A 17,308-nucleotide genomic window follows, 5' to 3' on the forward strand; every position below is an offset into this window, starting at 1 on the left:
AAGTAGCAAATTGATGATCGAGTAATAAAATCTTTCTGAAATAGGGCTTTTTAGTGCTTTTTAAAAGAATTTTTGCATCCTTGTGTGTATAAGCATTTGAATTTTCTATAAAGGATTTTGTATTTATACATGTGAGTATTAAATTATTATTTTGAAATGGTTACAAGAGTTTGGCATCAGATTGTCTTTGATTATTGGCTTTTTTAAATAATAATCTGAATGTTCTTGTTGTCAGTCTCAATTCTGACCTTATATATGTAATAATTACAGGCTCAGGTTGTCCAGGTGTATGTGTTCTCTGAGATACAGGAGTCCAGAAGTGTAGAGCACTTAATACAATGTGTCTGTGGCAACTCCAGGACTTATAAACTTAATGAAGTTCAAGGAAGAGAGCGGCCGTCAGGTAGAAGTCTGTCTGGATGCTTGGAGAGTGTTGGGTGTCTCAGAAGAGTAATTGTCACTTGAAGTGGTGTGACAGGAAGTCTGTCTAGCTCTTCTGGTGTGCCTTGGATCTGCATAGTGGAATGCTCCAGAGAATTTTGGAGATGCTTTCAAATATTTAAACGTTGATCTTAAAGTTCAGTAGATTGCCTTGAAAGAAGACATACTTATGCTAAAAGGAAAAACAGACTGACAATAGGGAATTAGTATCAAAAGCTTTACTAAAACTGGTGTTGATGACAGTTCCAGGTTCTTCTCATTTTAATGAGTGCTTTCAACTGAGGTGTTAATGGATCAAAATAAACCTGTGCTTCTACAGTGGCGTTTTGTTTGTTTCTTTGGGGCAGTATTTATCTGAACATGAAGTGACCAAGAGTTGTAGCTGGGCCTGTGTATGCTTGGGGCAGGATAGGTGTTCTGAGTCGGATTGAAGATCTATTTGGCCTCACACAATATTCAAAGTGCAGGAATTTCACACAATAGATATTTTGTGTTGAGCGAATGTTTCTGCAGATAGAAATTTATTGAAGCTAAATATAAATTAAATTCACCGTGACATTATAATTTTCTTTGTGTCTTTGATCCAGTTTCTTTTCAAAGCTGCTTGTGTGTTTGCTTCCAACAATTCTTATGAGCCACGATGTATTTGAAAGTCAACCGAGATCAGATGTTAAGGTTTAGCTTTTTGTAGTTGAAACCCACTAGTGGGCTCATAATCAGCTGTCAGACTTTTTATAAGGGAAATATAAAATATTAAGTTGCCCACAAATACCAGCTGTAAACCACTGAAGTCTGCAACAGTTCAATAACTTTACGGTAACAAAGTTTAGTTGAGTAAGGGGGTAACCCGTGGCAATGGGCTGTTTTGCAGCAGTGCTAGACCTACTCTGAACAGGAGGAGGAAGTGTTACATAGTAGTTCGTCAAGGTTTTAGTCTATTTTACTTCAAATGGCAGACGAGCCTTGAGGGAAAGCTTGCTTCAACAGGTAGGTGTTCAGAAGGTAAAGACTGCTTTTTTAATGCAGGGGAAGCAGTTATCAATAAAATCCAAAGGTTTAAAGTAAGTTTACTTCATGAAGAAGGGTTGTCTTGCAGCTTAGGGTGCTGTCCAAGTAGCTTTACTTGCTGAAATGGAAGCTTTAACTTAGCTACTAATGTTCAGGATGATTTAATAGGATGATTGATCTTATATATGCAGTGTATGCTGTGTCATTCTACAGGAGTGGAGGAAAAAGCAATCTAAGGATGTGTGTTGATCAAAGAGCATTCAAGAAAGCCTTTCTCAGTACAGAGTGCTGCAGATCCGGCTGTGGGGATAGTGCCGAATGGTGGGAATGTTCCTGGGGCTGAAGGAAGAGAGGAACGAAGTTGATGTGTGGGATTGGTCTCACAGGCTTGAAGAGGGGAAGAAAAGAGCTGTTCTGTATGTGTGACAGGAATGAAAGTCTATGCACACCTGTTCATACTGAGTGAATGCGTTGTGCTGAGAATTAAGGCTTATCACAATGGGCAAAACAAGAGGGTAGTGACTCTCTTTGCTTTGTGTGCCCCTCAGCTGGCTAAGTTGACTCGGGAGAATTTTGACCTGTCGATTGCTGTGCTTTGGTAGAACTTTTGTTAGACACAGGCAAGGGAACACCTTCAAAGGAATGGCATAAAAAGCAGATGGGAAACAACATGCAAATAGAACACCAAGCTATTTATGCATTGCTTGCTCCAGAGTTAATTCTTCCCAGTGCCTTTGCAGTCAGGTTACTTGGCATGCCAGTGCCAGTTAATGATGCACCAGGGTCAAAAAACTGAACTGCAAACACAGAGGAAATGAAGCTGGAAAATCTGAAAAAAATGTAGGCCATGCCTCTAAGGTATTCCTTGAGAAGAGCATGATTCAGTGGCTGTTACATACTGTGGAAATGCCCTGTTGTTGTTTTGTGTGGTGTGGTGGTATTTTCTTTTTTTGTTGTTGTTGATGTTGTTTTGTGGGCATTTTTAAATGTATTTGTTTTGTTTTGTTTTTTACTTTAATTATTCTTAAGTATAGTAGACCTACCTGTCTGTATCAAGGATCATCTGTTTCTTCTACTTACAGTTAAAATGTAGGGATTCTTTTCCACCTACGTCTCATTATCATTATCCCTTGTTTTTGATAAGGGAACAGAATAACTTCTTTCTTCTATTGTAAAAGTATGTACTGTCTTAACATGCATAAACCAACTCAACAGTTTATTCTGTTTTTCTAAACCATTTCATGGCTCAAGATTTTTGTTACCAGTAACTATAAGGAATGCATTTCAATGTTACAGACCTAATAGTTGTTACTAATTGTTGGTAGTAGTGTATCTTACGTACTGTTTCAGTTCAGGTAATGTTTTGCTTATGCCTTAGGTTGAAAATATGAGAACACTATATGGCTTCCATTTTTAATAGCAAAAATCAGTGAAAATTTTACCATTATGGAAAATGTAGAATAACTGGACTTGAATCTTAGGACTCGAGCTTTTTAAACGATCCATAATGTATTCTTTCTTCATGAAGTCTCTGGCAAATCAAGTTGCAGTGGTAAAAGATGAAGATCTCACACTGTAGCTTCCTTTGACCCTGGCACAAATCTTGTAGACAGGCTAGGGTGAGTTTCTTTTTTTTTTTTTTTGATTTGTTTGTTTTGGTCATTGTAAACTCCAAGCTTAATTGTCATTATTGCTGATATCTGAGTGCCCGACTGCACTCAGTTGTGGTGAGGTCTATACAGAGCTGTGTGTAGGTTTTTGTTTTGTTCATTTAACCTTTCAGTTACAGTAAGTGAATGCATCAGCATGTCAAAATGACATTAAAAGGAGCTTAATTCCAAATTGGTTTGCAGATGAGGTTTAGGGAACACATGAGAAAACAATTATATATGTTTACCAATTTGAAGAGTCGTTTCCTCTGACAAATGAGTGCAGTTACCCGTACTCATCCATGTATGTAAGATTTTGTTTAATTAAGGATGACATTCATATTAGAAGAAACTATTCTCGTGTTTAGAAGCATTTGGGGAACATGGCAGTTATGCTAAGAAATCAGTTCTATTTCTTTGAGTGTTGAAAATATACCTTTTAACAAGCTTAAATTTCAACATACCCAACTGCTCCTTCTTTGACAACGTGACTTACACTAGAAAAATGAAATTAGATACTATGACAAGTGCTTTTTATTTAATGCTGTGGAATAATATGCTTGTTCTCATAAAAAAAAATGCTTTTGATTCAGTGTAAATTATTTTAAGCATTTCTTGAACACTTGCATATTTCTTAGTAGTAGTACATCTATTCTGCTGACAGAGGTGAGGTGGAAAAAAAGACTGGTTTAAATAGCAGCTGTACTGTAGGCTTGTGTGGAATTGCATGATAAAAAATTATTTATTATTATTATTATTTTTATTGTCCTAGCCAGGACAACATCGCCAAATTTTCTTACTTATATTTGATGGAAGGATCAAAGATTATTTTTCCTAGTTACTTACACATCAACATTTTAACACTGTTCTTTTTTGTTTGTTTTCCCCTGTAGGACAGTATATGAAAGATTTCATATGATTTAACTGTTCTACTTTGGAAGCTTTCACATTTCCTTTGCAGTATTATTTGTGAGGCACTGAGAAGCCATGCAGTGTTAGCCAGATAGGCAGCGTTTCTCAGAATACAGAGGGGACACCTGAAGCATACCTGGAAGTTCCAAGCTGTAGCCCTTCCTTGGATTCCTTTTTGAACCTGCAGAAATATTCAACTTGAAACACTCACCTGCTTTTTAGGAATTATTTCAGGGTCAAGGTTTCAGATGATTGGCAAATGTGCATGAGAATAGGACTGTTAGTTTCCTTTATCTTGTTGAGTTTTATTAGAAAAGGAAAAGAAATGGAGCCTTTGTATATGCAGTAGAGTACACATTAATATAGGAACTATGATAAAATTTAATTTCACAGGACAATTCTCTACTTTCTCTGTAAATTTATGATTTTGTTGTCTTTTAGGAAATGTCAAGCCTTGTAATAATCTTTTGTATCAGACTGTTTTCATCCATAGACAATAAAACTTGTTGGCATGTGTTTATAATCTTGTGATCTTTAGAAAAATACTCAGTCTTCTATTAACATAATTATTAACCCAAGAGCTTGCATGTTTGTATTTTTTTAATTATATTTAGTGGCATTTTACTCAGCATGAAATATGAATCAGATGGAAAAAAAAAACCTTCAGTATTAAGTTTTTTTTTTTGTTTTTTTTTTTTTTGAAGTACTTCTTGTATCTAGGAAACTGACAGAACATACTTGTGGTGTGAAATTGAAGCAATATACCTGCTTTAAAGTTAAGTTTGCTGAATTTTACTTATGCTAAAATAAGCCTGACTGAGTACTAGGGATAAAATCTAGCTGTTCCTCATTCCTGGTGATTAGCACTAAGTCACATAGAACAGTCTGGGCAGGAAAGAAAGAAGATCAACAGAAGTTGCTCAATCAGGAGGACTTTTGGAGGTGCCTGAAAGGGCAAATCCAAAGGAGAGAAACAGCACAGAACCTATGGTACACCCATATCAGCAGTTGCTGCTTTGAAGAAAAAGATGACACCTCTGTAATGACAGAACGACTCTGCATTGGGAAATGAGGTGTTATTCTGTGGTTACACTGCAGTTTAGTGTACCGAGAACAAGCTTTAATAAGATTCTTTAGAGTAGGATTGATTTATGGATTCCTTCATTTTTATTTTGGTGTATTTTAGACTTAAATAGAATTTGACTCAAGCTGAAGAGTACTTTGTTTTAATGTCTATTAAGGTACATGTTTTAGATAGGAAATTCTTTTGTGTTTTCGGTGTGCTCGTTACAAAAAAATTGGACAGCCCAAGATCTGGTTGCAGTGGGTTTTTCTTTTTGTAGATAAGATGCCAGTTACTTATTAATTTGGAATGTAGAGCATAAATTATCACAAATTGAAACAGTGCAGGAAGTAATATTTGGTATGTGACTACATGAGGAAAATGTGTTGACACATAACAGATGTGTTAGGAAATACAGAATTCAAGTGAAGATTGAAGATGCAAATTGGCAAGTTGTGATAAGCATGGGCAACAGGTCGGTGTTATTAACAGTATCTTCTGATAACTGGCATTTCCAAAAAATGGGTTGGAGAGCCTGCCTAGTTATAATGCTAGAGGGAGAAGTTCTGTAACTACAAATCTTTTATTTGTGAGGGTAGCCCTATGCTTTCTAGTTCTCTCATCAAGCCGTAGTTAGCCAAACTTTGTGCATCAGGCATCACTTGGGCTTGGAAGAACTCCAGAGTTGAGTGTTCATTTGGGGGCAGAGTACTGTGTTTCAGCTGTATCATAAAAATCAGGTTTTGAACATATTTTTGGCTCTCAAAAGTTTGTTGTCTTGAGGGTGATGTAAAAGTATAGCACATGAGCACCAATATAGAAGTTGAAAAAACTTCTTGTGAGAGAGCAGTGAAGTTTAAGAGGAAGAGGCCGGACAAAGGAACCACTTTTTCAGATTTCAGTGGAAATATTAGTTTGTACAATTTGAGCAGCTTGTAGAAACTGTACTGATGGAGATGCTCTCTCCTAACAGAACTTTGGATGTCAGTTACAATTTCTCAGTGCTGTGTTGTTTTTTTCTCTTACAGTGATCTAGAAAAAAATAATATAACGAGAATCACAAAGATGGACTTCTCAGGACTGAAGAATCTCCGTGTCTTGTGAGTATAACATGAAACTCATCCCTCTTGAAAAGATTATCTTGGGCTGCTTGTACTAAGGATGCTGATAATTGTAGAGATCAGATGTTAATAACTTCTGCACACTACTGAGTTAGTGGTAGTATGTTAGAGTAGGCAATTGGAATGGTTTGTGAAGTTAATTTTAGTTCCATGATCAAGTCTGAATGAATGTAGTCCCAGAGCTGTTTGATTCTTTGGGTTTCTTAATGGCTTTTAACAAATACTGCTGTAATAGTTTTGGTCCACCTCACAGTTACCTTGTGCATAAATAAATTATACTGAAACATGAGAAAATAGGACTTTCATCTTGTTAACTTCAGTACATTTGCAGCAGATTAAGAGTAACTTCAGAACAGTTATTAGCTGTGGAAGTTGTACACAAGGAAACCTATGAGTTCTTTTTTTTTTTTTTTTTTTTTTTTAATATGAAGTAATAAATACAAAAAAATTAGGGGGTCTCTTGATTTAGAAGCATCAGTCAGGAGTTCAGCTTTAGTTCCAAATGGGCCTTGGACAACAGAGGGCAAAACATTAATCTACAGTTTTTTTTTTTCTAAAACCAGCCTATTTTAAGCCAATTAGTTCTTAACTTCCTTGTTTTGGTTTTATGTACCTCAAAAAGGGCCATATAGTTAGTGATGAAATATAGAACTACTTCATAGATATCTAGTATAGCTATACATAGGTTATTTTCAGTTATTTTTTATTTTTACATCGTGGAACAAAAGAACAGGAAATACATTTGATGCTTTCTCATTAACTTATTATTTCTCCTTAGTTACTTAAGAACTTTGGCATATTTACTCTAGGTTTTGAATGAGATGGGAATGTCATATCTGGGGTTAATTAGCAAAGTGTGTTGTTAAGATGTCTTTGAATATCATGGAGAGTACATGAGCATTTACCTTAGAGCTTTGGTGAATTTAAGTATACAAGTGAGTAATCAATTTTTATCTTCAGTAATGGTGCATAGAAATAAATGTTTCAGTTCTTCCTGGAAAAGTTAGAGGTTCTTTCTGTTTGAATGGAATTCATTTGTCCCTTGAATCTTCTCTGACTGACTTCCTGAATTACATTAAATAACCTAGATTCCCTCCAGATCAGTATAGAGGCAGACACAGATGTTGGTGTCTTTCCATAAATACAGAGGGAATCTGCTATTTCCTTGGGAAAAGCAGGTTTTATGCATTACTTTTATATAGAGATCCAAATATATGGATTTAGTTGTTCGTGCACCTATGAAGTGGGGGAAAAGGCTAGATGAGAGAAACAGTACTGAAAGCAATGTAATGAGTTAAGGTTAAGCTGCAAGGTTCTGGATGTTTCCAGAGCTCTCTTAATGTACTGATGGCCTTCTGCCTGCATGTAGCTTGTATTTGGGCACTGAGTGCTACTGGAGAAATGCAAATTTGCAAGTATTAGTGAGAAACATTGCAAACATCAGAGAAAGTCTGATGTGTTAATGTGTATTTAAAAGCTATGACTAAGATGTTTTTTTGAAAATGTTTCTGAAATGTGATTTTTCTTTTTTTTTCTTTCTGCTAACAGTAACCAAGGGGGTAAAATTCAAATTTTTCGCTTTAATATTAGTTTTCTGAAAGAATTACCTGTTTATCAGGTGCCCTTATCAAGTGTCTACATGCTGTGTATGTCATCTGCTTCACTGGAAGCAGTTTATAAACTGTTGTACCTAATTACTAGTTTTAGTAATCAAGGCAGGAACCTAATTTTGAGTCCCAGTGCTGATAGAGCCAGTTTGGTTTTCATGTTCTTGTTAACTCCTTTCCTGAAACAGCTCTCAGAAGTTAAACACATAGGTCTGCCAGCACCCCTTCAAAACTTCTGTTTGATTGCCCTCTGCAGTTGGTCTTTTCCTTTGATTGCCTTTTAAAATAAGTCCCTAAAACTGCTGCATTAAATTACTGATAATTCAATTGATAAATTAATTGAAATCTGCCAAGAAAAAGGCAAGTTTTTTCTGCTTCTATCTAAGTACTATTGAACCAAGAGAGCATTTCAAACCTAGCAGCGGAGTCATTTAGATTTCCTTGGCTCCTATTGCAGTGGTCAATATCAGCAAGGCTGAAAGCCTGCATTTAGTACTGTTTACACGTACTGTAGATGGTTTTGTTGCCTTTTTCTACTGTCTATAGTTAGATACTACCTAATGTCACTGCAGACACCTAAACTGAACATCCTTAACAAAAAACAAAATATGCAATTGCCAATCTTGATCTGAATATTTTGTTTTGTGCTTGTTTTAGGTTTGTGTAATGTTTAGCCATTCTGAATGGTGTCTGGTGTTTTTGTCATAAGAGTTATCAGGAATAAAAGCAGAACATGTCTATTAGAAACTCCATAGTTTCTAATGGTTTTGTCTTCTGACAAAGCCTTACGACTATCTGCAGCCCAGGATATGCTATTTTGGTGTTTGCTAATCTGTTCTTTGTAGGACTTTGTCATATATTTACTTTTTCATGTCCCTGACATATCTAGTATGTGGTTGAGGTTTTTCTTCCACTTTGTGCTGCTGAACTTTGGGTCTTCAGAAGTCCTTCACGTTTTCCTTCATTTTACTTAGCTAGAGTTAGGAAGGCCATAAGAGAAAGCTATTCTCCATTATTAACAACCCACTCTTTTCCTCTTTTTTTCTCCATGTGTGATGGGAATACACTGGGAGAAGCAGAAATAGGAAACTTGTTTCAGAGTGCCTAGACAGGTGGTCTAGTCTTCTTTAAAGACTTCATGATGAGGAGAACAAATAAATGGCTCAGAATCTGGTAGAGTGGTGCAACACAAGAAAGCTGCCAGTCTCAAACTGACAACAAAGATGGAAAATATTCCTTTTTCTTTTGTATCTTATAACTTTGTATTTTTTTTTCCCCTCTTCCTTTTAGGAACAGACTTCATTTGTTTGCATTTCTTTTTGATTTTTTTTTTTTTTCTATCAGTTTTCAATGCTGTGGACTTGTCTTTTGCTGTCTTTCTTCACAATTACTGTTCAGTTGAGAATCCTAGCATTGGGTGCAGAGGAGTGGCTACTGCAGAGAGGAGTGCATTTTCACTTATTACAGTCTGGTCTGAAGCCAAGCTTACTATGATTTACATTCTTTCTTTCTGTTATCTTAGCTAAAGCCATGTACAGTATTCAGAGGGCCTGGAGTCCGTACTGTTATCTGAGTGCTTTTACGGAAGCAGAACTCAGTGTGTGCTGGAAGTCAGCTCTGAGAGAGAAGGTTAGCTAAAATGATATATCTGCTGCTTGCCTTGCACTTTACCTGTGAAGAGCACTTCTGCTGTGTGAATGAGTAGTCATTTCCTTCACAGTGTAAATCAAAGAGAAGTTGGTTTCTGTTGTTTATTGCGTATCCTTGCCTCAGAGGGTGAAGAAAAGCAAGGTCCCACACTGGGGATAGTGGAAATCTGGGAATTTTCTCTTATTTTTCACGCTGATGTACAGACTGTGTATTGTTGTCAAACATAGCTGGTATGGATGCAAGAGACCAAACTGCTTTGGATTGCTTACAAATAGCTTACTCTGTGGTAAGCCTGAAATCTTTGCAGAACATGAGGATCGGACAAAGAATTTTTACCTTGATTTTTCTGCTATTGGCTGTAGGATTCAGTCATCTTTCTCAGTAACATTAGGTAAGCTAAAAGTATGTACTTGAGAATGTAACAATCAGTCTAAACCCACATCTTTCTGAACATGATGGTTACAAATGTTTTTGGAACAAAAATGGTTACTTAATCTGGCAGTAAGGACCCAAATTTTTAATCCATTTCCTGCTAGTGACCTAAAGAGCTTGAACTGTTACTTCTGTGAAAAGCTATTGTTTAACACGTGTGAAATGGGGGAACAGTTATGCTGCATTAAAATTAATTGATATTTCTGGAATTGCAGACACTTGGAAGAAAATCAGATCAGTGTGATAGAACGTGGAGCATTTCAGGATCTAAAGCAACTCGAACGACTGTAAGTATCTCATGTTCAATACTTATACATAGTCTGGCATTTTTCTACCACACTTCTAATGATTGCTTATATTTCATGATTAAAAACAAACTCTTAAAAAAAAAAAAAAAAGACAGAAAAAGACCAAAATGAAATGGTACCTTCCTGAATTAAAGTATATTCTTAAACAGAATTGACTTGATATTATATGATAGATCATGCTTGAAAGAAAATGTACAAGCACTCAACAAGGAAATCAGAACCATCATTGACACTGGAGTCTGGACAACATTTTTGTAAGAACTTTATCTTGGCAACTTTTATAACTAGTATGTACATGAAGAAAGATTTGTTTATAATCCTTATTTATAAAGTTAAATAAAATTTAATTAGATTAGATTCTAATGGAAGTTGTAATTGTTCTCTCTGAGAACCAGAGTATTTCTAGAATTGTGTTAGGTCATAATTTTCTTTTTAGCTCCATTTCATTTAAGGTTGCATAGTGCCACTGATAGATACCAGTAGATTCCAGGGTATCATGCTGGACTTGATGGAGGAAACTAGACAGTTAGATTTCTTCTGCTTTTGATGGCAATCAAACACAATTTATTAATTTAAAAACCATCTTAATGCAAAATCGAGCTTGTAGGAAACTACAAGTCTTGCAGGAGAGTGAAGTTATATATGAGAAAAAGCAAAACTAATACTTTTTGAGCTTGCTACTCTTATTTGGGTCATGGAGCATTGTCATGAGGCTAGGTTAATTTTGTTTGCTTATGGTAGGAGAAGAACTGAATTTCTGTAATACTGAAATACTTCTGGGAATTACTCTTTGTAGGTGACTATAAAGAAATAACATGCTGATTTGGAATGCTTTTTTGATAACTGAAGAAGCAGATTTCTTTTATGCTTGATAATCTGTAAGGCATTTGTTGGACTTTTCTAATTGATTTTCTCTCCAACATAGCTTTAAAGACTTAAGTTCACACTAGCAATTCTTGAAGAGAACTCTGGAGTATTGAGCATATGCTGGGCTAAAGCTGTTTCGCATGGTTTCAGGATTAGGCTTTTGTTTAAGTTGTTTAATTGTTGCACTGATCTTTTCAAAATGAATTAACTCAGGGTTTTTTGTTCATTTACAAAGCTCACTTTATTAACAGTAAGGGGGAAGAGTTTTAAATTCTAATTACGGGCCACTTTTCCAATTCCTAGTCCTATATTCCAGGGCAAGAGTTCTGTCACGACTGACTCATTTCACACTTCTTGGAGGTAGGGAGACAAAATAAGTGAATAAATAAATATTTATATACACATTTCTTAATTTTCCATAATTGAGCACAGCCTGATGCTGCAGAAAACAGCTTGTTCAGGTTATACGTTGTTTGTGATAGTCAGTACCCTAGCTACCAAGTTTCAGTTTAACGTAATTATCATATATTTAATTCAGATAAATTTAGTTAAATTATGAAATGAGTTATGAAAAAAAGTCTGGGAGTCAGACTTGTTATCAGGAACCAGAAATGATAAAGACTGAAGCGTTCTCTTAATGTGTTGCTTTTCTGTAGAGCTTGCTCTCTTACCAGATGAACGTAATGCATCTTGTGAAACCAGAAGTTAGGAAATATGATACCTTTAATAGCATCTGCTTGAGTATGTGATGTTGGAAAGTCTCTCTCTCTCTCCTTTTCTTTTTTTTTTTATTTTGAACTCTTTAACTTGGCCTGTTAAACACACTCTCTCTGCTTCTCTTTTAAGATTGCCTGTCATTAAAATATTTCCTAAATGAATGTGGTACGAAAGGGAGGCCTGGAAACTCGCAACTTTTTGTCGGTGTTTTAGCCTAAATCATTTTTAGGACAGAACTATAAATCTGATATATATATTCTTTATTTTATTTTTTTTGCTATGACTCAGTAGGCTTAGGAGAATGAACTGTGGAAAATTTGGCATAATTTATAAAGGCTAAATTGCAACATTTTAGGTAATATTAAAGCTATTTTGTTTAGTATTGTCAAACATTGCAAAATGTTAATGAAGAAAGTATGATGGTTGAATTGAAAAAAAATTGGCTTTTTTCCATTTAATTTCTTTCAAATAGCAAATAAAAATTGCATATATTGCTTCAATTCTGGAATAACATTCGTTTTTGATCTATTGAAATGGATGCAAAAGTAACCATTAAGTTTTTTTTTGAAACAAAGCAGCTGCATTGAGTCTGACTTTAAAACAGGAGTAATTTTGATATATGGTATTTTGCCAGGAATAAAAGTTTTTTATTCAAAATAACAGTTGAATTATATTGTTCCCACACTCCTCTGTGGAAGTGATTGAAAGGGCACAGAACATAACCTCAGGTGGATATTATTTTAGATTGGTGCAGTTTCACATGGGTGGATATTGAAAGGAATTCATCAGCATTAATGAAGTAAATGAGCAGTTTTGTTTGTGAAATGTGTTGTATGGTATGGTTCTGCATAACAGTAAGTATATTTTGAATAAAATATCTCTGTAGTTGTTCACTATTGCTCTCCATAACACTGTTATGATGTCTCTCCACTTACTTGGATCTTACTGTTTATAACTTGTTCTAATTTTTTTAAATGGGAGATTAATGCTTACAATATATGGAGCATCTAAAGGCATGATTTAAGTAACAGAAGGCAAGATATTGTAAGAAATCATATATTCTTAATAAAGTCTGGCAGTGTTGGTTCAAGGAAGCATGTAGTGCAGGGTATGGCAAAAGAACAGAGAGTTCAAAGATGAGAAATTATGTGTGGAAGATAGAAGACACTGCTTGCATTGACTCTTCTTTAGTTATACAGAGGAAAGCTGAAGAATAAGCAGTGGTTGGTTATTGTTTGTTTTGGTTTCTTCTACCATTGCCTCGTATAGAAATTTGTTTGCTTTTTTTGTGTGTGTGTGTGTGTAAGTTGTTCTTTTGAGTTCTAAGATTCAGAATTATTGAGAATATCCACTGGTGCTCAGTTGGAAAACCAGGAATGCTTTATTCCAAGTAATTTCAGTAGTTTTGCTCTAAAACACAGTGATGTAGCTGACCATAAAATGTTTATCAATTAATATACAATATTAATAGATTTAATTGGTCCAAACATCTTACTGCCTTTTATTTATTGTGGTGGTGTTGAACGTCAAACAAACTGACAGTGCTCTTGTGCAGTGTAATATCAATTCAGACAATCTATAATACTTCTAGACGTTACGTGCTAATGCAGGCTTATATGTCTTAGGTGCTAGAATGACTTCAGAACGTCTCCTCCATGGCTTGTTAGCTGCTTTTCTAGCTGTCAGCTTTTATTTGGCTCCAGAGTGCTGCTTTAGAAAAGGTATGACGAAGTAACATTGACTGATAGACTTTGCAGGGTGGACGTATGCATTTGTTCAATAAGCATTTAAGTTATGGAGATACTTTGCTAAAACTTAGAAGTGCCAGCTGTAAATTTGGCACCTGCCCTCCTTGCCAGTAGCTATTTTAGAGCATCTCTTGTCGATGTACAGAAGGTTTCAGATTCTAATTCTTTTTTTCCTTGTTCCATTCTGCAGTTTTTTCCTAGTAGTTAAGTGGAAAAGGTCTGACTTTGATCTTTTCTGGTTTTGTTTTCTGTGGTTTGAAGTAGTGTGCATATGCCCATACAAATGTAGTTCGGTACTGACAATGAATTATACCCAAATTTATTTTGAATTTTGACATCTTGGCTATATGCTGTGTAAAATGTGAAGTTAAAATGATTACAAAATTTCATATGCAGAGGAGTGAGAGGAGAGGGGCACACTGGTGAGCCTAAAAGATGAACTGAAATTTCTTTCAGAGCCAGATGTCACACGTTTATGTGAAAAATGATGCAGGATATAAGACACCAGCTGATCCTGACTTTTCCATAGCCAACTGCCAGAAATTGTCACGTAGCTGTATTATCTTCAAAAGGCTGGACTTTGGCTGATGGCTGGTTCTTTCTACTCAAATCAGTGTCTTTAGCTAGCATAAAAGATCTCAACATCTGAAAACACTAAAACCATGTTTTTGTTGTTTAAAGGAGTGGGGAAAATGTATAAGCATGGCCAAATCAAATCTTTTCAAAGTTGGGAAAATTAATTAGCTTAAAAAAAAAAAAAAAAAAAAAAGTAGAACCAAATTTTAACCCTAGCATATATGTGTATGGTTTTGGTTTTGTATGTGCTAAGACCGAGGTCAGAATGGCAATTGTATTTGACCTTTAACAGCAGAGACACTACTGTGTTTTGGATCTCTGTAAGCTGCTTCCTAAATGCTTGATTAAGGGTACTGACTTTGGTGTAGTACTGTGAAATTTGTATTAGTGACCAAAGATGCTAAGGAGAAGAATTGTAATGAGATGCTTCACAATCTGGATTTAATATATTGAGATTGAGTAGGCTTTAAATAAATCATGTAATACAAAAAGCATCTTCCATAATTAACAGGAAGAGTGGAAGTTTGCTAAGTGCTTCAGAGCAGGCAAAACAATAAAAGCATTGGACAGTTCTCTGCTGTTGTAAACAAAAGCTTATTGCAAATCTTTGGCAGCGCAGACAAATCTATGGTGTTTATACAAGGTTTGCAGTGTGTGCAGTTTAGAAGTATTTCTGGAATTGCACACATGATGCTTTTTTTCATTTATGAAGCCATATGGATTTGTAAATATGAAAGACAGTTTGAATGTAACCTTTCAGAAGGAAGCTTTGTTTTCTGTCTGCATTTCCCTATGACATTTTGGATAACATATCCAGTTTGAGATCGGTAATCATGAAATGTTTATCTGGAAATGCAGGAGATTGAGGTTGCAGTCAAATGGATTTAGAGCTGTGAGTTGATATTTCATCAGTTTCATTAGTAACATACTTCCTTCTTCCTTCTCAAACTGCTGTGTGTAAGTGTTGGGTTGTACTTGGTTTACTACCAAACTACTCAGGCACATGAGGTGCTCCAGGAGTGCAAAACAACACCTTCCTTTCTGTGCTCTGCTCTTGGGACAGCTCTTAATGCAGGGTCTTTTCCCTTCAGATGAGGACAGGAAAGGTAATCTAGGTCAGCTGAGGCATCTTGAAAGTTGCCTTCTTTGCATTTGGGAGGAATGGATTTCATTCTTGTCATCCATGTGTAATAACTAAGATTTCCCCCTGACTTATACGGAAATGTGTACAGCAAGTGTCAAAACCTGCATTTATCTTTCACACTGGGAGGAATTATTGCTGCAATAGTACATCATCAGTAGGGTGAGATGAACCTATACTGTACAATTCTGTGTGTCAACTTCTGTAAATGGCAGAAATTGATTTCTAAGACCAGTTGTAAGCTTAGCCACTCTTTGATAGAGCTGAGAAGGAATTTAAAAAAATGATATTCAGTTTCTGGCATCTTCAGACATGATGTTCTCCTGATTTGAGGAATAGCTAGCACTTATGTTTTGTGTTGTCTGCATCTTTGAGCTGGTAATGTGTAGCTCCTGGTGCCATTGGCCTCCTGTATGCAAGTTCAAGCTATATTTTTTAATATTAGTTCATGTTTTTGCCCTTAACATCTGAGAAATTGTCTGGGTTGAGAGGAGAGGGAAATCTATAACAGACATCTGAAAAAGCACTTTTTAATCTTGCATTTTCAAGAGGAGTTTGCTGTTGTCATTTACTGGAGTGTGTCTGGGACTGTTGACACTGAGAATTCCAGTGTGATGACGTAGAATGTTTGGGTGCAGTATCTGAAGACATGTTACTGGTCGTCTTCTTTGATGCTACTGACACAGTTGTGGAGAATGGAGCACGCTGTACTGCAGGATCTTCCTAGGATAGAGTCACTGCCATTCTTGGTTACTCACCAGTATTTAGTATTTGGCCTGAAGTTTTCCTTGCAGACAATCCCTCTGAAAATACATGGGAAAATGACAGATTTATTTCTAGTGACTATTTGATTTAACTTGCAGAGGTACAGTGTTAATACCTGTTTTGAGAATTGTAGTGTTTTTTTTTTTTTTTCTTTGATAGTGGGTCTTCCAAGTGGCCAAGATGTAGTTTTTTACCACTTAGGTGGTGACAACATTACTCCATCTGCAGGATGGTTGGACCTTGGTTAGCAATAAGGTATCAACAGATACTCACAGAGCAGCTTTCTAAGTTCATGAAGTATTTCGTTAATCTTTAGCACAAAGAGTTCTGTAATTTGATCCTGCTTCAGAACCCTAAGGCTAGAGGAAGGAAAAGTCTCCACAGTATCATTAGTACTATTTACAGGTATGCACATGCTGTTTCTACAGATTACAGGAAATTGTACTCCCTGTCTCTGCCTTTTGTCTTAATCTTGGAGAAGTGCTTTCCCATAGTGACGTAATGAGAGTTGCATTGGAGTTCCTGTTTAGCTTTGGTGGCAGAAGCAAAGCAAAAGTTCTCGGTGTTTAATGTTCACCTGAAATAAAATATAAAGTCCCTGAATATGTCAAAACTATGTGCAAGTTCATTAGGAATGTGCTGCATCTTTGCGTGGCACTGTGCAGCTCTTTGAGTGTCTGTTGATGTGCTGCCTTGCATTTCTTTTTGGGGCTTGGTTTCATACAGGTTTTACTGGTCGTCCATGTTTATTGCACCACGCCATGTTAGTCTGTGTGCTACAATCTCCTACCTTGTCCCATCTTTTCATGTAGACCAAGAAGAGTGATTTGTTGTTCCTCACTGTGTGATTTGCAACAAGTCAGAGCTCTTCTGCATTTTCTGTCTGTAGCTAAGTCACATTCTGTCTTTCCCAATACTTTCCTTTCTTGAAAGGGGAAAGAATTGTCTCTGTGCTTGTGGGATGAGCAACATCTTCACTTTAAAAATGGAATGACTATGACTCATTTTTGTCAGTTTTCTAAGCCACAGATATAATTTCCAGACAGACAAAAGTTTTTAGAACTGGCTTGATTGGGACCAAGACTACCAGACTTGTCCCTTCCTTCTTAGAGAACTCCTATGAATTGTCACTCAGTGCTGTTAGATGTATCAGTTAAAACAACCTGCATGGTAAAGATTAAGTCAGCTAGCAGAGTTGCTGGGATCTAGTCGTGCATCTCCATCATGCTTACCTAATCTTCCAAAAAACTGTTTCATGGGCAGGCTTAATCCACACTGAGGACCTTATGAAGTTGAGTGACTC

At 36.1% G+C, this 17,308-nt stretch overlaps 1 protein-coding gene across 7 annotated transcripts in view; it reads left to right on the forward strand.

Moving 5' to 3' along the window:
* Positions 1-17,308, forward strand: part of SLIT3 (slit guidance ligand 3) — a 538,052-nt gene that overhangs the window by 77,465 nt on the left and 443,279 nt on the right. For all 7 annotated transcript variants that reach the window (XM_031598017.2, XM_031598018.2, XM_090150937.1 and 4 more), the window contains 2 exons: positions 6,102-6,173; positions 10,099-10,170. In XM_031598017.2, the coding sequence (XP_031453877.2) occupies positions 6,102-6,173; positions 10,099-10,170 (144 nt within the window). The remainder of the gene's footprint in view (positions 1-6,101; positions 6,174-10,098; positions 10,171-17,308) is intronic.

This window comes from Phasianus colchicus, chromosome 15, assembly GCF_987193195.1.
Source record: "Phasianus colchicus chromosome 15, bPhaCol1.hap1.1, whole genome shotgun sequence".
Lineage (NCBI taxonomy): Eukaryota > Metazoa > Chordata > Aves > Galliformes > Phasianidae > Phasianus > Phasianus colchicus.